The sequence below is a fragment of the Marmota monax genome, unplaced genomic scaffold (assembly GCF_021218885.2).
Source record: "Marmota monax isolate L192 unplaced genomic scaffold, Marmota_monax_Labrador192_F-V1.1 WCK01_AAM20220418_F8-fsc00025, whole genome shotgun sequence".
Classification (NCBI taxonomy): Eukaryota; Metazoa; Chordata; class Mammalia; order Rodentia; family Sciuridae; genus Marmota; species Marmota monax.
The window spans coordinates 381,815-409,279 of record NW_026691950.1 but is presented as its reverse complement, the minus strand read 5'-3'; the positions used below and the strand labels follow the sequence as shown (position 1 = coordinate 409,279).

Sequence of the window (27,465 nt, the reverse complement as noted above, 5' to 3'; positions counted from 1 at the left end):
ATTCCTCAGCAAACCACTTGTTAACTGCAGGAGAAATGCAGACCATGATAATGTTAATGAGAAGAACCCAGAAGATTTTTGTGACCAGATCCTAAAACTCTGGGAGATTAGGATAGGTCCTCCTACCCATAAAATGTGTAAGAATGTATGGTTAAGAATCCAGTTGGAACCCAGTTAGCATGGGCCAAAGTGACCTAAAGTTTCCATGACAGTTAGACTTGAAAATCTGATGTCATTCTTCTGTCAGTCAAAAGTCAAGAGGGAGAACTGGGCGGAATCCTCTGGAAACTTCTCTGGGATCCACAATAAAACCAAAGTGTAGGAGGGACACGTTGTGCCTCTCCTCTCTGAGGGGACTCATTCTCTCCCTTGAGATTGTCCCCCTTTCCCTTTTCTATCCCTTCAATAAACTCATTCCTGTTACTCTGAGCAACATGTCTAAAATCTTTCTGACTTATCTCAAGAATCGGGGTTTGAAAAGGGTGTCTTCCCACTGCCTCATCTCTCAGGAGGCCTGAGAAGCTCTGTAGCAGTGGCACTCCTGGAAGATGGTGGAACTTTTAGGAGGTGGGGGCTTATGGGAGCAAGCAGGTCAGTAGAGGTGTGCCCTTGAAGGGTCACTGGGGCCCTGGCCTCTTCTTGCAGCCTCAAAATGAGCAACTCTTCTCCACCATGTCCTTCACCATGATGGTCTGCCTCTCCAAAGGCCCAAAAGCAACAGAGCCAAGTGACCATGGACTGAAATGTCTGAAACCACGAACCAAAATAAACCTTTCCCCCTTATTAGCTGTTTTATCTCTGGTATTTGTTACAGCCACAGAAAGCTGACTAACTAACACACATGAAAAATACAAGGGTTTTTGTTGTTGTTGTTCAAGCCTACTCAGGATTCATCATGAATATTGCTTAATAAGCCATTTTGATAAATGTACAATGAGTGCCCTGACCTTTTCCCAGACCCCTAGCTGTTGCATTTTAGAGTAAGCTGTTTGTGTGCTGGGTAGAGAGGTCATCAGGAAAAGTTTTGAAAATGAAGCCAATATTGCTCACTAGACAACAAACGTTTCACTGGGAGGCAGAGGGAGGACCTGGGAGCAGAAATTGATGTAAAATAACCTCTAAAAGACAGATGGACTCTGGCTACTGGTCACAACCATCAGGAAAGTCAGCCTACCTCCATCCACAGCTGGAGTCATGAAAATCTTGGTGCTGACAGGTCCTGCAGGGAATTCTGTAACTGGAATGCTGAAATAAGCTCTACATGCCACTGCTTCCTGTGCAAACCAGGCACCCCTCTCTTAGGACCTCCGCTGCCTCTTCTGTCAAACTGTGACATTACCAGCTACCTTGTAGGGTCATTTTAAGATAAATTAACTCGTAAGTGCGAATGTTTAGAACAGAACCTAGCACATAGTGGCTGCCAATGAATACTGTTCTCACATTTGCAAAAAAAAAAAAGGCCAATTTTCTAGTAAAGTAACAGTACCCAAAGGCAACAGGCTCACTATTATTGAATCTGCCTTTCAGTACAGCACTGATAGCAAATGACAGAAAGTTATTATATACCATCACCCTGGCAACATACAATTCCAGTTACATCTCAAAATTTGCTTGAATTTCCAAATATTCTGTATGCAACATAAGTCTCTTCCATCTCACCCAACTCTTGACTTTCCAGCATTTCCACATATAAAGAGAAGTGTTTAGGTTAAAAATGGGGCTGAGAAAGCAGAACATTCCCTTCTCCTTCCACCAACTCTAGATATCACAAGGACCCACATGAACACAGCATGACACCACCACCTTACAAAAGACACACAGTTGTAGGGCACATTCAGTACAGCCCTACAAATACAGAGCTAAATTCTTAAATGCTCTAATGTCAGCCCCAAGAGAATAGAATTACCATCTCACTGAAATAAGCCAAAGGGCCCAGAGAAGCACCTGGCAGAGCAAAGCTCCTCATTCAATGTGTTCAATATATGAATATTGCAATGCAATCTAAAAAGTAATGGTTTCAAAGTTTGTAAATGATGAGAAAAATCACAAGTAGATCTTGGAAACCTGTCTCTCTGGGCACTAGGCAGGGTGGCACACACTCTATCGTGATGTCTGTGCACAGTAGGCAAAAAACAAGCACCCACAGAAGGAACAAATGATGTAAAAATACTAAATATGAAGCACTAGGAATAAGTCCTTTTGGATTATAAGATTTTTCTAGACAGCTGAAGACTGACTTTTTAAGTACCTAACCTATTTTTTATTAACAATGTTCCATGTTCGGATGGAAATCATTTAGCATGTGTTTTTCAAAGGCTATAAAAAATGCAGTTTAACCCTCTCCTTTTTGTGGTGAGCACATACTACAGATGACCACGAGGACTATTGAGGTGGTGATAAGCAGTGTGCTGCCACCGGCTGGGTGACAGCATGACTCCTGGGGCTCAACAGGCTTCCTAGGGTAGAGGTGGTCTCTCAGTTCTCAGTTACATACCCCACATTCCTCCAGGTCCTCTCTAAGCAAATGGTAGCAGGTCTGCTCTCTCAAACACACCCCAGGGGCTAAAGCAGAGATTCTTAAAGAGTTTATGGCCTCTGACAGTCTGGTGAAGCCTAAGAACCATTATCAGAATTCAATTTTTCAAGGAATAAAATAGAACACAACGGAATACAAATGGGTTTAATTATACTGAAACATTACTACCCAGATAATTATGATGCAGAATTATGTGTTTGTTATCATATTTAACAAGGTCTCTTAGTAAGTCACTACCTATGTCATTCAAAATAATAAGCATATACAGTATTTTAGAGAATATGAAAATAACTGTGTGTGATATGGTCATAAAGAAATATTTGGTCTTTGGAATTTCCTGAGTGATGGGGTGATAGAGCATCTTTTGTTATTCATAGTAAGCCCCTTCCAACCATACCTGAGTTTAAGCTAATAATATGACTCACAGCCCCTAGAAAAGCTCAGGATAGGGGCTGGTTGCCAGAGAATTACAGGGTTGGAACTTGACCCCACCCTTATCTCCTGAAGGGTTCAGATTGTAAATGAGTTAATCACCAACAGCCAATGATTTAATCAACCATATCTACCTAATAGAACTTCCATAAAAATACAGAAAAATGGGGTTCAGAGAGCTTCCCATTTAGTGAACAAATGAAAGTGGCACACCTAAAGAGGGCACAGAAGAAGAGCTGCACACCTCCCAATCCCAACCCACACCTTGCCCTCTGCTTCTCTTCCATTTGGCTGGTCCTGAGTTGTATCCTTGAAAATAAACTGGTAAATATATACAATGGGGGTTCTGAGTTCTGTGAGCCATTCCATCTGTGCCTAGTAGGTGTAGTCTCGTAAGTCTAACCTCTTACACTGATTGCAGTATCCACACTAACTCTGCGTAGTCAGTGTCAGAAATGAACTGAATCTCTGGCCACCCCACCTAGTGCCCAGAGAGCTAGAAAACTAGTTGTTGATGGGGGAAAAAAACCATTTGACATTAGAAGTTTTGGGAGTGGAAACAGATCACAGGGTTGTGGTTTTGTTGAAGACGTTGTCACAGGAACTGCTCATGCTATTTGGTTTGATGACTATTAATAACTGAAGTATGTGTTAGACTTTAGTTGGAAATTAGTGAGAATAAAGATGTAATTTTTTTTTCCTCGAAAGCATGGACCCTCTGACTTCTATTCTCTGGCCCCACTGTAAGAACCACTGAACTAAAGGAAATCCTGAGGTAAAGAGAAATTAGCAAGAACTCAAAGATAAGAAAACCATCACCACCATTCATCTCTTGGGACCATGGTGTGCGTGTATTACATGTATAAATAATGCATCAAAGCCATCCCCACGATTTTAATGCCAACATAAATCCAACTGAAAATGGGAAAGATATAGCCATCACTGTCTACAAAGAGAGGTCAAAATGACATCATGAAATCTATAAGGAAAGCAAATTCAAATGGAACAAACCTCAAGTGTCTATTAGTTAGAAGAAGAAATTTATTTCTACGTATCATAAGTTTACCAATACAAATACATCACAACTCTATTCAAATACTATAAGGACTCAGTTTAAGTCTGGTGTGATTTATTGTATAGTTAGTTCTTGAACATGATAACTTAGTCCAATACAAGAAATACATGGAAAAGTATTTTCAACCATTAAATTTACACTATTCCTGAAGACAGAGAACAGGAAAGACAAGACAAAATAAATAACTTTGAAACCTCATTTCAAAAAACTGTTGTTTGGATTGCAGCTCACATTTGACACATGAAGGCAAGCAGATGAGCCTTTATTCTACAATGTTCCTTCCATTGACTCTATTAGCATCTGATTCTTCTGGATCCAATTCAAATATCTCCTCTATCCCATTTCTTCAGAGGGTTGCTTTCCCAGATTTTTGTGGCACCGGTGCCACAGCACCCTTTGGGATGGGGTAGGGTACTGACTCATACCGTAATCACTGCAAGCCTTTGTCAGGGTGTTTGCTAAATACACACACTTTAACATGTGAAGTAAACAAAAAGCAATTTTCTGGTTTTCTACCTTCAAGTGTAAACTGGAAAATGCAACACTAATTCACCTCAATTTAAATATATTAACTAGATAATGTGCAGGTAAGCTACATAGGTTACCTGCAAGTTATCTAGTTAATATATTTATTAACCAAAAAGTAAGGCAGCTTCATTTTCTAATCTTACCTAATATGATGTAGGGAAAGTGTGATCAAGCAAGTTTATACAACCAGGAGCACACTGCAGGCAGGAGGGTGTGCTGAATTTCTGACATGACACTGTCCCTCATATCCAGAATGAATAAATGACTTAGGAAGGAATATGCACATGACTGAGGAGAAAGAATGAACCACCTGACTGGGGCAGTGACATTCCAAATGCTTTACTATATAGCATCAAAAGCCTTTAAGTGATGAAAATGAAATAGACTTCAAAATCTATAGAAATCAAAAAATGCAGATGACATACCAAAAGCAATAATCAATACTATATCTATATATGCATAAGTAATTAAGGATAAAACTTGTACCTTAAATTAAAATTGTGATAATACTAAAAAATGTCCTGTTTTATGAAGCTGAAAGTTCAAATTTGAGTTTAGATAACATAGCCTGTTAGTCACATATATACTCTCTTTGCTCATTCTTAGGAATTACAAATTACAAATTATTAATTTGTAGACACAGTATGGAATAAATATTAAAACCAGAAAATATTAAATAAGTAAATATTAAAATATTAAATAAGTAATTTAATATTAAATAAATAAATATTAAAAACAGAAAATGATCCATAGCTTCGGGCTACCACATGAATATATGGCACCTTTGTTCACATTATTTAAAAGGCATGCCCCAGAACCCCCCACATAGTAGACAACAACCCATGTGTGGCAGATTTTGGTAAGATGAGTGTGGATCTCAGTCCTCATTCAAGTTGGCGTCATTGGTTGGCTACCTATCTTTGCACAGTACACAACCTGCACAAATACAGCCCTGTCACTAGCACCTGTGAGATCCATGACAATTCCAAATGAATTTTAAAACAAAGTTACTAATGCATGAATGTTACACTCAATCTCAGGAAAGAGTTCTGACACATCCTGTAAAGACTATTTACAATTTTTAAATAGATCACCTAGTTTTCACAGTATTAACTGCATTCTTAAGTAAAACCTATCACACATGTTCACAAACCCTCAACTCCATTCACTTTCAGTGATAAAACAAGTCTTTGGTCTCTTCCCATTTTGGTCTTTTTCTTAAATGAAATTGTACTCACCAATGGTCATTCCTTTTCTTTAATCTTGATCAAAAGCAAATCAGAACTTTGGCCAATAACTTGTGAGTTAAAAGCAGTCTAATTTACATTTTACATATTATAGACTTTATATAATATCACAAATAAACAATAACACTGTAACAATAACAATACTATTTGTTGCTCCTTAGCTTTCTCCCAGTTATGTTACACAGCTTCAAAGTTTATAAAAGGAGTCTATCCTAGGCAAATGATACCTCAAAAGCAGAACTGAGTAGCAACTTCCTTCCTGCTTTCACTGATTAAAAAAAAGACAAGAAATCATCAAAGAAATATAAGACAAAAATGAAACAGCATAAAGTCACACAGAAAATAAAGTTGTCCAAGTCTCAATTCATAACAGTGTCTAGACTCATCAATGAATGAGAAAAAAAATCAGATCTCCTCTTGGAACCAATTATCCCACCAGACCAGTTCCCCCAGGACCATTTATTCATCATGTGCCTTATGAACTGTAGTACTCCAATCACTTTTAGTTCCAAAACTGTTATATACTATAAAAACAAACTAGCTAATAGAATGTAAATATAAATAAAAACAAAAATCCCAGCATCAAAACCATGGTGATATATGTAAAGTATATACATAATTTACAAAAAAAAAATAAAAATAAAAATAAAAAGCAAAAACCCTGCAGCTGTTAATTCCTCATGGGGTAGACCCAGTATGCCAAAAGTTCATGTGAAAAAGATTTAAGGATTTTAGTTGACCGAAAGCTCAGACTAAGCCCACAGAATGGCCTGGATACCAAAAGAATGAAAAGGGGAACAAAAAGCCAGGGCTTAGGAGAATGTCCTCCTTACATCAAGAGATGGGTCACAGCCCCCATCCTTCTTGCTGATGAGGCCACATAGGAAGTTTTGTGTTTTCTTTTAGAAAACTTTAAAAGCAGCAGCCACAGCAAGGGTGATGTGCTGGTCTGCAGAGCCCAGAACAGAGACTAGGGGAAGGAGATAGGGCTTGTGGCTGGGGAGGGGGAAAGCCCAGAAGCACATCTATCTCAGGGAGCTCTATTCTTCTCTCATAATTACGAAGGAAGGAAAGGTGGTGTGACACAAAGTGATTTGTGATTTGAATGTCACACTGTACCCCAAAAGCATGGACAATTACTACGTGTCAATTTTTTTTTTTTTTTTTAAGTTTACAGGCAAAGGGAAAAGACACCTGCCTCTGCCATCAAGGGCCTGCTAAGCAGGGGTGGGAAAGCACAGTTACGCACCCACCCAGCTCCTCCACTTGGAGTGGGGGTCAGGGATGACTTCATCTTCACAAGATTAGTTATTTTACAATCCGTAACATTCCTAGAGAACCAACATCGAAACCAAGACTGAGAGGAGATAAAGACGGCTGCTCCAGCCAAGAGCTGCTGCTGGGAACCTGCCCACAGCGGGCTGTTTCTCCCAGGACAAGGGATCACTAATGGGTGTCCAAAGGCTTTGATGCCCACACAATCAAGGAACAAGATTCCATCTCCCAAGTGGGAACTGTAGTCTGAATTCTAACAACATTTTCAAAAGTGACACTTCATGATATACAAGGACAAGAGAGAAAAAATGAAGATAAGCCCTGAGGGCAGAAGTGGAATAATGAACTCTTAGCGAGATAATTACTTCCTTCAAAACATATCTAGTAAAATGCTCTTCGCAGCCACAAACTAGGAAATACTTTTCATTGAGCTATATGCTTTTCTCTATCTTCTCCCTCTAGGAATCCCATAATACTCTCCCAAAGTCATCACGAGCTCTTCTTTCTTAGACTTCACTGAAATTTCTAAACACTTGTTTAAAGAACCACTTAGCCTTTGCGCACTTTGACCTTAAAAGATCAAATTAAGCTTATTCTCTCTGCCCTAAAATAGGCTTCTCTCCTTACCTTCCTGTTTCCCAAATACCCTCTAAGTAACTGGGCTCAGAACCTGGAAAGTGGCTTTCACTCATTTCTCCTTGTTGCATCTTTCCATCAGCCATCATGAGCTGAGTTTTCAGGTGAGTGGAAGGGATTCTAAAATATATCCCATTTCTAAAACTATATGAATGTAATACATGGAATTTGCATTACCCTGGTGTTTCAGCAAAGCTTCTCCCACCCAATTTTGGTATGAATGGTCCAGGCTGCACTTAGCAGAACCTAAGACCTTCAACCCAAGGGCCCTGCCTCTGGCCTGTCCCTGTATCCATCATCTGCTCTCCACTGACAGCTGATCTTCCAGAAGCATTGTCCTGATGGTATCTGACTACCACTCAAAAAACATCTACAGCCCTTCTCCAATCTCTGTCAAAAACACTTGACACACAATCGACTCTCAGTGTCCTCCATAATGGAGCTCTAATCCACTCACTGCCTTATTCCACTCAGCTTCCCTGCAACTTCCCTTTTTACCAAACATGTTTTATACACATCCTGAGCCTGTGCCCATCTGTGATCACACCTCCATACTTGGGTCATGCAGCTTCTTCCACCCGGAATGTTTTTTCTCATCCCCTGGATGGAACCCTCAACTCACCCATTCAACCTATTCATTTCAGAGGTCAGGAAATAAAGCTACACAGAAGGTTAGAATGACCATCCTGAGGTCACAGAGCCAGGATGGACACAACTGGATCTCCCCAGTCAGAACTATTTTTCTAGACCACACCAGCTCCCCGTGATTTGCTTTTAATTGTGATAAAATAGTCTTTGGTATGAAATTTCCTTTTTAAGCTAAACCCTCAAGCCCAGCAAATTAAAAAATAAATAAATGTGGGCACATTTCCAGTAACACGGGGCAGGGGGTTCCCTACCACAGCCTTAGCAGGTTTTTATCTCTAAGTTTAGCAGCAGGTACTATGTGAACATAAAGGGCTTTGGTACCAATCCTGAAGTGTTTGCAAGAAGGGCTTAAGGGAAGAGTCACCCTACCCTAACAGAGAGGAGCAGGAAGACTTCACTACCTTTGTCTATTCAATCAGGATTAAAACAAAATTTGTTAGAGAAATCTAAAGACTCCCCAAACCAGCAGAGAGGACACTGTGGCCCTTTCTTAACCCTACATCTAAACTACATCTCACTCTTAGACTGAAAACCATGTTTTCAAGAAGGAAGACGTTTAAGTTAACAGTCTACAATTAGTTCTGATTATCCCTGGTAATATCAATGAGACTGTAAAGTGGGATTGACTGCATTTCTAAAATTACTACCACTGTCTACCAAAAGGCCACTAGGAGGTCCAAGAGCTTCCTAGTCACCTTTATGGCAAGACCACTGGGTAACTGCGTTCTCTGAGCTCAGGGATGTATTATGTCTCCCATTCTGCATGCCCAGTGGACACATTTAGTAGTGTATCAGAGTTGACACTGAACTTGGAGGAACAACCAGATTCTTGGCCAAGAATGCCTAGGAACACCACACTAATTGCCTAAATAATGAGTGTGCTAACTGTAGAACAACCAATACAGAGTTGTGTTATGGTGGTCTACTAGATGGAGTTCTTTTCCTGGGGTTTAAAAAAAAAAAAAAAAAAAACAGACTAGCTGACTGACACACATTAGAGAATTGGCAAAAACCAAATCTTGGCATACTATCATTCACACCAAAATTGGGTTGGAGAAGCTTGCAAAGCTGTCTTTACTGAAACACCAGAGTAATGCAAATTCCATGTATTACATTCACATATTTTTAGAAATGGGATATATTTTAGAATCCCTTACATTCACCGGAAAACTCAGGAACAAGATTATTTCTAGAACAATAAGAAAGTTTGGGCCATAGTAGTTTAGTAATATTCCATGCTTACTATCTAATGAGTTTATTAAAAATCAATACACAAATCACAACCTCATCACTCAATAAGTGGGCTTCTGATTTGTTTTTCTGATGCGAAATTGTATAAACTCTAGTATTTTGCATTTGGAAATTTATAAGTGTCTTTAAAAAAAAAAGAAAAGAGCCTGACACAATACAGACCAAAACAAGAGACCTGTGCAAATGTCTCTAAGCAAATATTGTCTCAAAAATCTTAGTTTATTTTCACCTAATGACTGGTTTCCTTTGGATCCACCCTGTTAAAAGAACTTCCTTAAAATACCATTCAGCTAACTCTCTGTCTTTGGCATGCCTACACTTATAAATTGTGCTAAACAAATAAACTTCCTTCCTATTTTTAAAGTTTTCCAAAATTGGAAATTCTCCATCTATGGTGGGCAAACTATTTTCTGGGGTTTAACAGCCTTGGCAATGAAGAAATTCTTCACAGTATTTTGAGATGAAAAAGAACAGAAACTGTTGAGCAGCCCCCTCCCAGCCCCTATTTTAAGGAAGGGGAAATAAAGGCACAGACTTGTGACTTTCAGCAAGGTCACTCAGGCTGTCTGTAGCAGAAGCAGTGTAATTCTCTCTGCCCCATTTTCCCTTTATCTGATCTAAATTGCCTGTAGCCTGATGAAAGCATTTGTTCCTGTTCTATACTACTTGAGCCAGGGCTTATGTTTAACTCATGCACAACAGATAACAATCTAAATGTTACCAGGACAAGTGCAGAGGATGCAAGGAGCTCTAAAGATGATATTGGAAAACCTTGTTTTAATCTCAGCCGAGACACTAGGGAGCATCTTACCTACTGAGAGCTTCATGATTCTCATCCTTAAAAGGAGGGAACAGAACTAGGCAAATGCAAAGGTCTTCTCCACTGCCAAGTTCAGTGAAGACGCCTGCGCTGACAGTATGGCTCACGTGTACCCAGTGCTTCCTCTGAGCCAGGCCCTGTTCCACATATGCTAAGAGGCTAAATCCTCAACAGTCTGGAAGAGAAATAAACTGCCCACAGTCATACTTCCACTGGTAACAGGTAAAGAGGTGATTTGTCCTGAGCTAGTGACTCTAGAGACCCCTTCCTTCTCATTAGAGTTGGACCATCTTAAGATGTTTGGCCTGAAATGCAGTCAGAAACACAGATTCTCAACTGAAGACAACCATACCCATTATTCAACACAATGATCATTTTGAAGATCAAGGACTAAGGCCCAGGGACATGTAACTAAACCAAGATCAAGAAATGTATTGGAAACATATGCCTACATCTATTCATTCCAACACAAGTTCACACTAAAGAAAGTCTGGCAATTTACACTCACTTGCATCATCTAGTTTGCCGCCCAAACGAAACTACCTGATGAGCGGCAGACACCGATGACCTTTCTCATGTCACCTAGCCAACACTGAACAGCAAACAGAGCAAACCTTGCTTTCCAGTCCACAACATGAGCTTCCCATCTGGTGTGATATCATAGGCAGGAGAAATGTCCAGCATGGTGAACATATGAAACATGGGTCCATGGTGCTTTGAAAGGAATATCAGATAATAAGTAAACATTCTAAAGCTCCCATGTCATCAAGAGAAGGAAAGCTTAGGCAGAAGTCACCTCAAAACTCATCTCTCCTGGCCTATCACTGAACCACCTTTAACATTCTTCTAATCTTGACCTACCTGCAATCCTCTACCAGTGATCTCTTATTTCCTGTCTTCTTCCTTCTCTAACCAAGAACATCATGAAATGAGAGATACTAAAGCTACTTTTTTACACTTGTTGTGTGGTTTCAACCTTGTATACCTATTTTGAAAAACAGGTTAGTTGAACATTTTATGCCTCCTGCCTAAGTGTGAGAAAAATGTTCAGTTTCTCAGTGGGACAAGATATTGTTCAAAATTCTGTGACTGTGTTTCACATTCTGAACATGTGCCATCATCCCCTCTTGACAGAGAGAGCAGAGCTATAGCAGTTAAAAATGAATTTAGAGCAGGACAATTCAAGCTTTAATCTTAACAGCTATGACTTCTATTGTACAACATGGTGATTATAGTTAACAATATATCATATCCTTGAAAAATCTAAAAGTGGATTTGAAGTATTTTCACCACAAAAATAATAAGTTTGTGAGGTCATGCATATGCTAATGAGCTAGATTTAGTCATTCCACAATGTCTGTGTAATTCAAAACACATGTTGTAATGGTAAATACATACAAACTTTAAATGTTCATTTAAACTTCAGTTTCTTTATATTCCTTTCCAAAAAAAAAAAAAATGTAAAGAGGGAATGACAACACTAGCACTACAATTATTTTAAGAATTAAATAAATTATAGAATTTGACTCCTCTCAACAAAATGGCTGCCACCATATTAAGTGATCAGAATCATAATCACCTCTTCCCCTCCTTGGTTACATTAATGCTAACCTAATTTTCCCTCCTCTTACATGCCCTTTGCAGGTGATATTTTCCCAAGCAAAATCAATCTCCCACATTAGAGGAGTGATACATTATATGTGTCTCCATTTCCCAAGGACACCACACTGGAACAGGAGGACTAAGTGGGTCAGTGGGTCACCAAAGCCCAGTGTTAGGGAGCCAACTCATCACACTGGACTTTGTCAATTTCCACTCTCTGCAGAAACCCAGGCCTTGGTTCCTTCCTGCACACAGTTCAAATGACAAGTTAGTCCTCCAAGGCTGCAGGGATGTTTATGACACACTTCATATGCTGAAGGATCTCCACCCATCCCAAGGATCTCTACCCATCCCAACCACTGCTCAGATTTCATTTTTCCTTGACCCTTTCCCTAAATGCACCGTGGCCTGAAATTTTCATGTATCTTCTCAAGTGATTAAGTATTCTGAAATACAATATACTGTTTCAAAGACGTAGTTTTTATTTTGGCAGAATATTTTTGAAGTCAAAATGCAAATAAATCAGCAAGGCAACACTAACAAGATACACAAAAACCAGAGGTCAAGGAACTTGGGTTTAAGTTCTGGCGTAAGCTATCTGTATGAGCTTATTCAAAATAAGTTATTTCATTCTGGGTATCAGTTTCCTGAGGCAGAAAAGAACAAATGGAAGCACATCAGTACATTCAGGTTACACCAGAATTACATTACTGAGTTATCCCACAATGATCACCATCCTAGCCACTCCAGGTTTGACAGGGTGTGCTGAGATGAAAGAAAAGGGTCACTCTTAATTCTGAATCTCCCTGAATCCAGTTAATTTGTTTAAAGTGAGGTGTCTTCTCCAAGGTTATAAATTCCTGGTCTCAAAACAAGACAAAAAGAGTTGGAAAGCAGCTCTTAATAGTTCTGAAACATACTGGAAAACTACCACTAGTATTTCCTAACTATTCTTTTACATACTTTACCACATCAATGGCCTATAATTATCCTTCTTTAAAGACTTCACTCAGGCCTCACCTTCTCATCTTTCCCAAATTGTGACTGAGTGATTTCTTGGGCATACACCTATATTAACACATTAAAATTAAATTATGGAGGCTGGGGGGCATAGCTCAGTGGTACAGAGCTTGCCAACCATTTAAGAGGCCACCAGTTAGATCCCCAGTGCTGAAGAAGAAAAAATAAAAGTAATAGTCATCACAGGTCTCCCTCTCCCCACTAGACCTCACGCAAGCTGCACAGAGGCTCGACAGTGTCCTCTTTGGCTCTGACCCACACCAGTTAACACCACGTCTGTCCAATAGCTACTGACTTCAAATGCCCACTCAACCAATTTTTTTTAAAGGAGAGAGAGAGAAAAAAAAAAAAATCTTTCTTTTTTTTTTTTTTTGGTAGATGGACACAACACAATGCCTTTATTTTTATGTGGTGCTGAGGATTGAACCCGGGTCCCTCCCATGCTAAGTGAGCGCTCTACTGCTGAGCCACAATCCCAGTCCCACCACTCAACCAATTTTAAATAGTTTGTTTGCAATAGTCTTTACAATTTCTTAGGCAGATTTTGTCATTATTCAATTTTAGAAAAGGATCTAAAAAACAGAGAGGTAAATACAAAACAAACATAATAAGTTCATTTTATAGATAAAAAAAAACAAGCTTAACAAAGTTAGCCAAGCTCCATCATAGTAAAGGAACAAAGACAGTGAGCTTGTTAAAATCTCATTGTAACAATATGACAGATAACAAAAATAATTTGCAGGAAAAGAACCAAAGTGCACAAAAATCGATGAGATCTTTTCTCATCATGTCTTTCATATAAATCTAACATAAAAACATGGCATTGGTTCATCACTCTTTCAATAACAAAATCAGAAATAAAAAAAAATTTTAAATGGGGAAATCAGAGATACTTAAGTTTTTCACAAATATAACCTAAAAAGGTTTTGTTCGTTTTTAAAGATGTTCCTGAATAAACATCAGTGTGTATTATAAAACAGAACTAAAAAAGACTAATGTATTATTCCCAGTCTTCAGGACAATGCAAATTAAAACCATAGGATACATTAATGTGCCTATTAGAATAACCAAAATCCAGGACACCTCAACATCAAAGGCCATAAGGATGTGGAACAGGAACTCTCATTTATTGCTGATGGAAATACAAAATGGTATACGCACTTTGAGAGTGTGGCAGTTTCTCAGAAAACTAAACATATTCTTATTATATGACTCTACAATCACAATCCCTTGGTATCTTTCAAAGGAGTTGGAAATGTATATCTACAAAAATATCCAACATACAAACATTCATAGCAGTTTGATTCAAAACTAGGAAGCAACCAAGATATTCTTCTAAAGGTAAAGGGATCAACTATCAATTATGGTGCATCTGGACAAAAAAAAAAAAATGAGCTATCAAGCCATGAAAAGACATAAGAAACCTTAAATGTATTTTGCTAAGTGAAAGAAGCCAATCTGAAAAAGCTACACAGTGTACAATTCCAACTACATGACATCCTCCATAGGCAAAATTATAGAGACAGTTTAAAAAAAAATCAGAAGTTTTCAAGGACTCAGGGAAGGATGAAGGAACAGTCAGAGAACAGAGGATGTGGAGGGCAATGAAACCATTTATATGACATGATTATACTGATACATGTCACTAAAGATTTGTCCAAAACCAAGGAGTACCATATTTCACCACATAACTGTTGCAGGTTTTTTGCCAAATTTTGAGGCCATTATGTAAAGCTTTTTTTTCTTTCTTTTTTTTTTTTTAATTTTGCCAGTATTGCTTTAAAATCATTTACTACTAAACTGTCCTTGGTGCAAGGTTAGGACACATGGAATACTCTTCAATAAACATTAGTGCAGTGGTGAAACAGGCATACACCACCAATGTAAACTATGCGCTTTGGGTGACAATGGTGTGTCAGTGTGGGTTCATCAATTGTAACAAATATACAATTCTGGTGGGGGATGCCAACAATAGGGGAGACTGTGCATGTCCAGAGGCAGGGAACTATGGGACCCCTGCTTCCAATCAATTTTAAACCCAAAACTGCTCTAAAAAATAGTATTTAAAAAAAAAAAAGAAAAGAAAAGGAGGAAATAAGTCTTCTTCAAATAATACCCGACTCCTACTCTGTGATAATATCCTAATGGTATGTAAAGTAAAATACACAGGAAAAAAGGGAAGGCCAAAGATTATTTTTTGTTGTTGTTGTTTTTATATTTGATAAACTGAACAAGTAATATGTTCAAAGTTCAAAATTTTTATGTATTAACATAAGGGGTGCAAAAGTATGCAGTGCCAACTTTTCCTTCCACTCCTCTGCCCCAGACACCTAATTTTAAGATCACTGTTATTTTTGCTTCATGGGACACTTATTCCACTATTATCCTCCCAAAAAACACAAGGGACGAATATGAAATCCTGTCACTGGTTCTAAAAAATGTGAATTCTTATGTCCAATGACAAGTGTGAAAGAAAACATACACTAAGAACCTTACTATTCGAAGTGCGGTCCCCAGACCAGCAGCACTGCATCCATCACCTGAGAGCTTGTTGGGACTGCAGCATCAGCATCATGGAGAACTTGCCTGAAATGCTGAATACTAACCCAGACCTACAGAACCAGAGCTACATTTTACAAGACACCCAAGTGATCTGATAACACTGGTATATAAGACAACACCACCTGTTTTCATGGAGTTTACAGGCTAGTGAAGACTATACACGGCATCATAGAGAAAGGACACAGAGCTACAAGAGTTTGGGAAAGACCCGCTTTGGTCCTTAATGGATCTTCACTGCCCCAGGATAAAATGGCAGCTCCTAAAAAGGAGATCTGTAAGCCATGCAAATCCTGGAGCCCAAACACCTGTCCAGTCTCACCTCTGAGACTCAGTATAGCAGTCTCTCTCCACCCTACAACCACCTATGACTACAGTTCCCCCAACACCTGAGGTGTTTGCATGTTACTCCAACGGCCTGGCACACCCTGTCCTTCTCGGCCTGGCACACCCTGTCCTTCTCGTTACCCTCCACCCTATTTAGTACATTCATCCAATGAATGAGTGATTGATCAGAGATGTCTCAGGAAAGATATGAAAGATTAGAAGGGGTGTTCTGGTGTGTGTCTTGCTAGGGATCAAACCAGGAACTCGTCATGGCAAGCAAGCACTCTACCACTTAACTATATCCCCAGCCCTAGCTATCAAAAGGTTTGACAGTCAGCAATGGAAGATGAGGGAACAGAACTGTAGCCTAAGATCAGTTTAGGATATTCACCTAGGAGAACAGATGGTATTTCAACTGATTTCTTCTCTTTATGACATCTACTCTGGGTGGTTCTATTATGGACTAGGTGGGGTTTCTATCCCACCGACCTCCATTCTTAGGAAAACCAAACTGTGCCCAAGTTATCAGTACTCTATGTGACCAGAGTTCCCAAAGACCAAAGAGAGGCTGCTGAGATTTCCAGACACAGTGCTCCACAGCAACTCTATTGAAATCTTGGTGGAGGTTACACCAGTTTTGCTAAGCAGATGCAGCACATTTTTCAAATTCAATGAATGGTTTGACTATGACAAGAAGGTGGCTTCCCCTCTTTATTAAACTCAAACAATTACTAATTAAATCTAACATCAGTCTAAACAATTAGAAAACATTTTTGTGGGGCTGGGATTGTGGCTCAGCGGTAGAGCGCTCGCCTAGCATAGGCGGGGCCCAGGTTCGATCCTCAGTACCACATAAAAATAAAGGTATTATGTTGTGTCCATCTACACCTAAAAAATAAATATTTAAAAAAAAAAAAACACTTTTGCTTTAAAAAGGAATCCATCACCTTAACCTAGAATACACCTCAAGGACAAACCAACATCATAATGACTTCAGCAAAACAGTAGAATTAATGCCTAAATAAATACTTGCAGTAGACAAGTTCACACCTCCCAGGAAGGCTTCTGTGCTCTGTCTGGTCAACAGAAAGGCAAGTCCAACAGGCCAGAAGCACCCAAAGTGGGCTGGTCCAGTCTGTAGGAGACCTCCAAGGCAAATAAACAAATAAACAGGATTGTGCCTGAACACTATGGTTAGAAGCAGCTGATCAAAAGACAAGATACACTCAACACATAAGAAGCAATTAGTTACCTGGTCATTTGTACCAGTCTCAGACAAATAAGGTAACAAAGCCATCAGATCACATCATTTCTGAAAGAACAGTTACATGGCCCCCAATGTTCCTCCCTTACCACTCAAGTTCAACCTATCACCATCACCTCCTAACAGAACCAGAACAGCCTACGTGGTCCCTCTGCTTCCTGGCAAAATACATATCAGCTAGTCAACCCTCTCTTTTACACCCCCTACTAGCTTCCCACTACAATCAGGAGCAAATCCAAACCCTGTACCAGTGCCTACAGAGTCCTAACTGGCCTTGCCCAGTTTCCCCTCGGTCTGGGGCAAGGCAGGCCTCTCTGCACAGTTAGCTATGCTCCAGCAACCTGGGCCTTTTTCCCAGTACTGTGCCTGCAGCATGCTTAGTGCCCTGTTCACTCATGAAATGCCAACCTGCCCCATCCCAGCCCCCAGTCGTTCTTAGTTGGCTTCTCTTCCAACCACTGATCACCATCTGAAACTACCTTTGTTTATCTATTCTAGCTCCTTTGCTATCTCTCTCACCTAGAATGCAAATTCCATATAAACAGGAAACTGGTCTGCCTCTTTGTGGCTAAATCCCCAGCTCATCAAAAAGTACAAGGAACATAGTAGGTGCTCCATCATGAGTATCTGTATTCAACACATTGCTAAATGATGTTCTGAATAAATAATTGCTATAAACCTATGTTTTAGGAAAGTCCAATATGGAAAACCTGGTTTTATATAAAATATTAATTAGTAATTACTTGTTTTAAAAAAAGAATTCCTTCCTTAATGCATTTTTAACCACCTGGCTTAGAAATCTTTGGTGTGCTTATAAATCTTTTAAAAATATTTATTTTTTAAGGAACAAATCTATTGGGCAAAGTGAACTGACTTCTCCAGGATATAATATTGCCTGGTATACAGAAGGTACCCAAACACCTGCTTATAAACCCATGAGGACTGGAAAATAATATCCAGCAAAAACTATACAAAACTGCACTTGGATTTGAAATAGCAAACTGGGCTATATTTATGCCTCATTTTCCACTTTATCTGATAAACTGACATACATACATACATACATACACACACACACACACACACACATACTGATTTGTTTGTGTATATAGATAGATAGATTTAAAATCTACTACCTTGAGATACTAGCAATAATCTTGGCCACAATCTTTATAGGTAGGGGCAAATTCAAGTAAATACAGAAAGTTACCTAGCAATGCTGATGCAGCTGGTTTTCACTAACAAATAATGGAGGCATGGAGACTATCAACAGATACACGTGAAACTGCCAGGTTGTTGAAAACATCTGTAGTTTAGTATAAAAATCACAGAGCTTGAGAAGTTCACTTTTAATTATAATCTTTTTTAAAAAGTCTAGTGTCCCCAACTAAACACTAACAAAGAAACTGCATTTAATAAGCCCAGCCCCATTTGTGAGTCAATGCCCACCTGCCCTAATGTTCCAAATCATATCTAATTAAAAACAAAAAACAGTACAGCTTATTTTTTATTCTTTTAAGATAATCTCTTTAATATAAAACTTATTCCTGTTTGGCTTTATTCTTAAAACATGAAATTACTCACTCTATCCATTCAATATTCATACAATATTAATGCATCACCCAAGAAAAACCAATTCATGCTCAGGTATCCATCTACATCAACTGACACCCACTCTTCTCCCCCACCAGGTGTTGGGCTGCAGGTACAAAGGTCAAAATGGAAAAGAAACCAACTGGTAAATGGATACACACATGTTTGTGTGAGGCATGTGTTCATGTGTATTTGTGAGTTCCTGAAGGAACATTTTTAAATCAAAGATAAATGCACTTTGGGATTACACATTTTGTGTATTACCTATGCCTTTTGTCTCTGCCTTTAGAGCATATCATAGTTCATAACATAGTGTGAATAAATTGTCTCTTCACCACAAACAGAACAGGCCCTATAGAACACCGTTCTTAGAAATCTATAATCCAAAGAAATGAACTTTCAAAGAATAAATACGTTTTTAAAAATTATGTGACAATTACAGATAAATTTGCTACAAAAACATTTAGTAGATTCTTGCTGTTGTTGTTTTGTCATTTAAATAACAACTTTGGAATAAGCTGATTCAGAATCTAAACCAGCTGTCAGCATACAGTTCATTCACATCAACTCTTCAAAAGCACTGCCACTTGGATAAGGCTAACAATCTTTTTAAGGTCCTTGATGTTTTTAAAAATATGGCTTTGGTCTGGTATTTTCACTGTCTCCTTTATAGTGAGGTAAACAGAAGTCCATCTCACTCCTACAGTGCACAGCAGCTTATTAAATATACTGTGGAAAGGTAAACAAAACTTAAAAACAGGATTAGCAGCAAGTTCTATAAAATTTCTCCTTACTGATTTTTACAACTCAGCTTCTTTTCGATTTTTTTCTCCCTTTGGCCTTACAGTTCAACAACAATGCACAACAATACAAGTAGGACAATATAAAAGAGAACCAAATCCTCAAGCAAGGTATGAGTAAGTAAAATATAATCACAGTCTGAATCACATTTTGTACTACACACTATTTTCAAAGTTTAGCATTATTTTAAAAAGCTGAATCTTCAAATCTGAAAATGTGGGTATTATCAATTATTCTTCAGTACAAAATTATAATGGCTCCAAACTTTTTTGAAAGTCATCTCATCTCACCAGCAGCTGTTTCTAGTGAGCATTCAGAGATGGAATGGTACTACATGGTGTCTATCTAATAACTAGTGGTGTCTCCATTTTTTTTATCGCTTAAATTATAGGCGAAGCCACATCTGCTCACAAACAGGTATTCATAAAAATGTAATTAGAAAATAACACTCTAAAAGCCTCACATCATAACTAGCTATAACCACCTAATTATTATTTGCTAAAGGTCAGAGCATGGCTAACGGGTTCTCTCAATGTGGGCTTGTTCCCCAACCTGCCACACAGAGGAAGCAAGAACAGCTGAGGGGCCAGCTAAAGGAGTCTGGGGTAGGGTGGGTTGGGGTGGGAGTAGGGAACCCTGCTGATCAGCAGGTCTCTAAAGGTTGCCAGGGATTATAAATCAAAATACTCAAAACACCTGGTATTACAGGAGCGTGTAACAAAAATCGTGTGTCCTCCAGCTGGTGGGGACCCTAGAAATCTGCGCCCACCTCTTGGTTTCAGCAGTGGTGGACTCTGCCTGTTTGTAGCCCTCAGTGGCACTAATGTTCCAGAAATAAAACTTTATAGAACGGAAAGCAAAAACCGACGCTTAAAACTTGGCCCTCGGACCCCGAAGGCAGACGCCGCCGGGCGCTCCGGGCTCAGCCGGCAGGCACCCGAGCCCCCGCCGCCGGCCGGCGCAGCACAGCCCGGGCCGAGGGTGGCGGCGGCCGGCCTCGCACGCCCCACCTGGGAAATGGGCGCGACGCCACCTGGCCCGCGCGCCCCACGGAGCTCAAAGCCTAATGAATGAAAAGTGCGGGGTAAACGAGCCGCGGTCTCGGGGCTGCGCAGCGCAGCGCCCCCGCCGCCGCCGCCGCCGGGCCCGCCAAGCCCCAGCCGGGCCAGGCCTGCCGGGACGCGGGCGCCGCAGGGCGGTCCGCTCCGGTAACGGGCGCCGGCCCGCCGCTGCCTACCTTGGCCACCCAGCTGAACAATGGTGACATCGCGGGCCGGGCGGCGGCTCCGCGCCCGCCGGCTCGCGCTCACTCCCGCCGCCGGCCCGTGGGGCCGCGGGTAGCCGGGGGCGGGCTCGGGGAACACCGGGACTCGGGCATCTTCCCCTCAGAGGCGGCGGCGGCGAGGGCGACGGGCTCCTCCCCACTCGTCACTGCCCGTGAGGTCGCGCCCGCCGGGCAGCCCGGCTGAGAAAGGGAAGTGGGAGGGGAAAGCGCGGGGGAGGGGGCGCGCGGGGGAGGGGGCGCCCCGGGAGGGGGCGGGAGGCAGTGCGCCGACCCCGCCCTCACCCCGCCCACCCCAGCCTGTCTCGCGGCGGGAAGTTGGGAATCGCGAGGGTCGCGCTCCTCCGGGCAGCCCAGGCTGTGCAGAGACTCCTGCGTCTGGAGACGGAGGTTGTCGAGACTCTGGCCGGTTTCCCACAACTTTCAGAAATTTAGAATTCCTTTCTCTCTGGGGTTTGATTTTTAAAAACTCAAGAGTTGGGAGCGAACGCCAAGCCCGCACAACTTTCCAGGAGCTCCCCCCACCCCCAAAGCGTTTCTTCCTAAGCGCTCTGGATTGCTAGTAACAAAAGGGCCAGTGTTTCCCCAGTGCCTAATACCTTTATGTAACCGGAGGTGGTTTTCTTGAGTCGTGAAACTCTACTACTGAGACTTGAAATGGGACAGAGGCAGAGCCTTCAGCTCCTGCCAAGCCAGAGGTTGCATCAGTTTTCTTCTCCCCCAAGGCAAGATGTTGAGACAGGGTGGTCAGTTTATGGCTACAAAGGTTAAGCTGAGTTTCAAACTCAGACGCTCCTGAGTTCCACGCTGAGGAAGAAAAAGAAGAAAGTCCAAAGGTCTAAGAGCTGATGAGTGATGCATGCGTCAGGCTGAGCTACTCACTGAGATCCTTTTTGGGCCCTCTGGTCAAAGAGCCCAAGATATCTGCTTCTCTTTTCCTATTTTTATATTAAGTGTGCATTATCTTCATGATGGACCAGTAAGACATTTTAATGTTCCCTAAAAAATAGTTTGAGTTTAACAAGTGTTATCCAAAAACTGAGTCCTGTATTATAATGATTTCTGTAGGTCAGAAATCTGGTGGCATCTTGGCTGGATTCCTGTGGCTCAGTCAAGCTGTTAGCTGTGGCTGCAGTCATCTCAAGCTGGATGGGACTGAAGTATCCACTTCCAAGCCGGTTCACCTGGTGCCAGGATTTATGTCCCTGTGGGTGCTGGACTCAGGGTCTCAGCATTTTGTTGGTACCCTCCAAAGGCTATTTAGTTTACATTTCCCTCAGCACAAGTGCTCAAGAGAGAACACATGTCCAAAAAAAGAAGTCAGTCGTTTTATAAATTGATCTTAGAAGTGACATCCCAGCACTTCTGCTGTGTTCTGTTCCTTCAGAGTCTGTTCCACATGGGGAGGTTACCCGAGGGCATGAATATCAAAAGGAGAGGATCCTGGGGGTATGAGTCCTCATTTTCCCCTTCTTCCTGGTAGGCATAGGAACAAAACAAACCATAAAGGCATGGGGAAAATCAAAAGTGATATCCCAATAAAGGCTCTGAGTAACTGAAAGAGGCCTTAGGAGCATCTTAAGGAAGGGCAGTCCCTTGATTCTTTTAAGCACTGATGCTTAAAGTTCCCCTAAAGATCACTAAGAGGTGGAGAAGGGGAGTGTTTGTAATCATTTAGCCAGATCTCCTGTACCACATCACTTTCTCAAGCAAATAGAAGGCATGAAGGCTAAGAGTGTCATTAAAGTAAGAATCCTTCTGGCTTCTAGCACCTTACTACTTAAGGTGTGGCCCATGGCCTCCATATCAACAGGCAATTTGATGGAAACTTGAATCTCAGGCCCTGCCCTAATCCAGACCTTTTGGTTCAGGAATTTTCAACTTTCCAAGATTCCTGGTATGACATTATGATATACTTTGTTTTTTGTTTTTTGTCCATCACTCCTTCCCCAAAGTAGGCCATAGAACTAGAATTTCCTGTAATCCCAGCAACTCAGGAGGTTGAGGCAGGAGAATTACAAGTTTAAGGCCAGACTTGGCAACTTAGTGAGGCCCCAAGCAATTTAGTAAGACCCTGCCTCAAAATAAAAACTAAAAAGGGCTGGAGGCTGGGCGCAATGGTTCACACCTGTAATCCCAGCAGCTCAGGAGGCTGAGGCAGGATCAGGAGTTCAAAGCCAGCCTCAGCAAAAGTGAGGTGCTAAGCAATTCAGTGAGAGCCTGTCTCTAACTAAAACACAAAATAGGTCTGGGACATGGCTCAGTGGTCGAGTGCCTCTGAGTTCAATCCCCAGTACCGCCCCCTCCCACCCAAAAAAGGTGGCCAGGGTTATGGCTCAGTACAACCCCCCTGTGTTCAATCTCTAGTACCAAAAAAAGAAGGGGGGGGGGATGTAGGGGTTGAATATGTGTTTAGGTGATACAGTCTTGCCTAGCATGTGTGAGGCCTTGATTCAGTCCCCAGTACCACACATAAAAAGAGAAGGAAACTAGAATTTGTTTTCCCCAAAGCAGGTTATAGTCATGAAAATGCTAATATTCCCCCACCTGTCTTGGAGTTGGCCATTCATTATCTTAATGGCCTATCTTTGCCCAATAGTAGGTCATAAGGTCCTCCTCATTCCAGAGGGGCCTGCTCCCATGCCCTGGAGGAAAGAATGGGGCACAGAAAGGCCAAGAAGAATGCTGAAACACACAGGCCTTGTGGGTTCCCCACTTCCCTGGCCCCAAATCTATTGGCAATCATGCCTATGCAACACAGCCTCCATAAAAACCCAAAGGACAGCATCCAGGGAGCTTTTGGACAGCAGAACATATGGAGGTTTCTGGAGGTGGCACGCCCAGCGAGCGCATGGGAACTCCATTCCCCTTCTTCCACATCTCACCCTGAGCATCCCTCCATCTGTATCCTTTGTGATAGCCTTCATAATAAACCAGTAAATGTGTTTCCCAGAGTTCTGCCAGCCACTAAAGCAAATTAATCAAACCTGAGGAGGAGGTTGTGGGAACCCTGAGTTATAGCAGGTAAGTCAGAAGCACAGGGAAAAATAACCTGGGACTTCAAAATGGGCATCTAATGGGGCAGAGGGGGCAGCCTTGGTGATAAAGCCCCCAACCACTAGGATCTGATGTTTTTCTTCAGGTGGATAATGTAAGAACTGAATTGGAATAAAGGACACTCAGCTGGGGTCCATTGCTGCAGAAATGACTGCTTGCTTGCTAGTGGGGAGAAGGCCTCACACCTTCTGAGGCCACCTGAGTTTCCTGTGTTGATTGTGGTGTGAAAGCAGAAAAAAGAAAGGCAGTTTAGCCAGGCGCAGTAGCACACGCCTGTAATCCCAGAGCTCAGGAGGCTGAAATAGGAGGATCGTGAGTTCAAAGACAGCTTCAGCAATGGAGAGGTGCTTAGCAACTCAGTGGGACCCTGTCTCTAAATAAAATACAAAATAGGGCTGAGGATGTGGCTAGTGGTTGAGTGCCCCTGAGTTCAATCCCCAGTTCCAAAAAGGTGGTGGGGGCAGTTTGCTTTTTCACTAATATGTGAGATTCACTGACATTGGTCTTTAAAAAAAATGAAATAGATTATTGACCAACACCCCCTTGGGAGGTGTGAACCAGCTCAGCTAGAGAGAGACCTGGAGAGTCTGGATGTGAGTGGACAGGGCAGCAAGGACCAGACTGCTCAAGTTGAACCCGTGACAAGCATCATCATACCCATTACACCAGCCCCCAAACTGAGCTCTCCAAAAATGCCCAGATCCTAGACAGCTCAGGGGTGAGGTTAAAAGGCCCCAGAATTAGCTAAAGAAGTTTAAAGTACCTGGAATTGACTGAGGTAAGTTTTCTGCCACAATAGGGAGGAAAGCCACAAAAGAGAGATTAAACTAAATTTAGGAGAATGAAAAACTATATTACTTGAAAAAAAATTAAAATCTGACCAAATCCTGAATGTAACAGTACAATAGGTGTGTTTCACCTGCACCCATACCGTGAAATAGAGACATGAAGGCCGCATTGTTTCATTCCAGAACCAGGACTGGGCAGGTAGCTCAGTGGCAGATTGGCCTAGCACGCACGAGCCCCCTGGGGTCAATGCCCAGTACTGCAAAAAACAAAAAAATTGGATCCAGAAATGACTGCAGTACCCCTTCAGAGTAGAGGCTCGACCTGGCTTGAACTTGTTTGAAGTTTACATATGTATCTTTTAGGTTCATACAGGTCTTCCTCAGATCCAGGTCTCCTGTCTCAATCCAGAAGTGGGTAGAATCACTCCTTTCATGGGAAGGTAGGGGTCTTGACAATAATTTATGCAGCTTTAACACCCTGGGGGCAGGTACCAGGAATTGAACTTGGGGCACTCAACTACTAAGCCACATCCTCGGCGGCCCTATTTTGTATTTTATTTAGAGGCAGGGTCTCATTGAGTTACTTAGCGCCTCGCCATTGCTGAGGTTGGCTTTGAACTTGTGATCCTCCTGCCTCAGCCTCATGAGCTGCTGGGATTACAGGCGTGAGCCACTATGCCCATCTCAAGGTCCTATTTTAATTTACTGCTAAAATGCAGCTTGTCAGTCACATTGCACAAGAAATTCTGTTATAATCTGGAATTTCATTAAAGAGAAACTGATTGCATCAGATAATCTAAGTGATATGACACCTAAATAAAACAATTTTCCTTAAAAAGCACTCTTCCTACCATCTGAAAAATGTATCCTTCCTTCCGGAAACTGTGTATTATCCCATGAAAGGACTACATATATACCAGGCAACAGTCATTTTTAACAGCTCCCAGAGGATTTTTAGGCAGTGCAGCCAGAATTGGGAATTTCTACAGACAGAATAATCATTGCTCAAAGATACTGATGGCTCCCAGCCCTGACAATCTAGTTGTCACCTGTAATGCAAGAGCTGGTTAGAGGAGAGATGAAGCAGATGATCTGGCTGCTTTGAGGTAAGGTCAAATTCTGAGACCTCAGAGGACAGGCAGGTTACTTAAATGTGTGAGAGAGTACCAGGTATGAGGCCATAAAGATTGAAAGAACAGTGACACCTTGGAGAATGTATGTTCAATTATTAATACACTCTGCCCAGCCAAGCAAAATATGTCGATCAACTAAATTCAGCCCGAGAAGTCATTATTGGTATTGACCTCTGGGTCTCCTTAAAGTTTGGATCAGATATATGATATATAACATATCATATGTGTGTGTGTGTGTGTGTGTGTGTGTGTATATATATATATATATATATATATATATATATATATATATATATCATCATATATATTCTAATAAAGTATTCTGATTATCAGTCTATGAGGAATCACTTCCATAGTTTTAGATTCTTTATTTAAATATGTATGTGTGTGTGGTTCCCCTGTGGAGAGCAACAGGTTATTCAAATGGAACTGCAGAGCTCTAAACACAACAGCATCCCTACAGAAAAGCCAAGGCTGCTGCTTTCTAAATGACTCTAAAAGGATGCTTGACCATCCCACCTCCTCAGTTTTCCTAAGACATTAAGGGCAGACTTTAAAAGGTGTGGCAGTGCGTAGGGGCAGGACTGGAAGAGCTGCTTCATACTAGTCTTACCATACCCCCCCCAAATACATCCAGATGCTCCTGCCCAGCTCTTCTGCCCAAGTTCCTCTTTTGAGGAGGAACTAGAAGCAAGGACAGCAAAATGATCTGAGAACTAAGGCAATGGCAGACAGGCTGCCCTCCACCAACTCAAACATGAAGAACAGGGAGGTGGGAGACCATACAAACGCATGACCTCACCGGGCAAACCCCTTCCTCCCCACCACGAGACCTGGTTAAAAATAGACCCATTGTAATATAACTCGACAAGGAAATTCAACTGAATTTCAAGTGAAACAGAACCACTTGGCAACTCATCAGGAATTTACTCAGTTCACAAATATGAATATTAATTAGCACCTATTGTGAAAGCCACCTAGTCCCTGTAGAGAATAATAGTAGAGGTGAGGCAGATGGACCTAAATCCTGCCCTCGCCTTTGAGATGGTACACTCCTGTAATCATAGCAGCTCAGGAAGCTGAGGTAGAAGGATCACGAGTTCAAAGCCAGCCTCAGCAACTGAGCAGGGCCCTAAGCAACTCAGGGAGAACTTATCTCTGAATAAAATTTTAAAAGGGCTACGGAGCTGGGCGTGGAGGCACACACCTCTCATTCCAGTAACTTGGGAGGCTGAGGCAGGAGGATCACAAGTTCAAAGTCAGCTTCAGCAAAAGCAAGGCACTAAGCAACTCAATGAGACCCTGTCTCTAAATAAAATACAAAACAGGGCTGGGGATGTGACTCAGTGGTCAAATGTTCCTGAGTTTAATCCCTGGTATCAAAACAAACAAACAAACAAACAAAAAGCACTGAAGATGTGGCTCAGTGGTAAAGCATCTATGAATTCAATTCCTGGTATATATGTAGTTGGGTAGTGTATAGTCATTGCTTCCAAGCATAAAAGTTTGTTTCCAGAAAAAAAGATTTTGTTTTCTGTTTTTTGGTTTTGTTTTGCTAAAGATAATATCAAGTATAGAAAAACCAAGACTG

The 27,465-nt window shown here is 41.3% G+C and overlaps 1 protein-coding gene across 5 annotated transcripts in view; it reads right to left on the bottom strand.

Moving 5' to 3' along the window:
* Positions 1 to 27,465, bottom strand: part of Tbc1d1 (TBC1 domain family member 1) — a 220,853-nt gene that overhangs the window by 119,864 nt on the left and 73,524 nt on the right. The window contains exon 1 of one of the 5 annotated variants that reach the window (XM_046447466.2): positions 20,852 to 21,026. The exons of the other annotated variants lie outside the window; for them this stretch is intronic. Within the exon in view, the coding sequence (XP_046303422.1) occupies positions 20,852 to 20,881 (30 nt within the window). The 5' untranslated portion in view covers positions 20,882 to 21,026. Of the gene's footprint in view, positions 1 to 20,851; positions 21,027 to 27,465 lie in introns of those variants that run through there. 5 annotated transcript variants of the gene reach the window in all.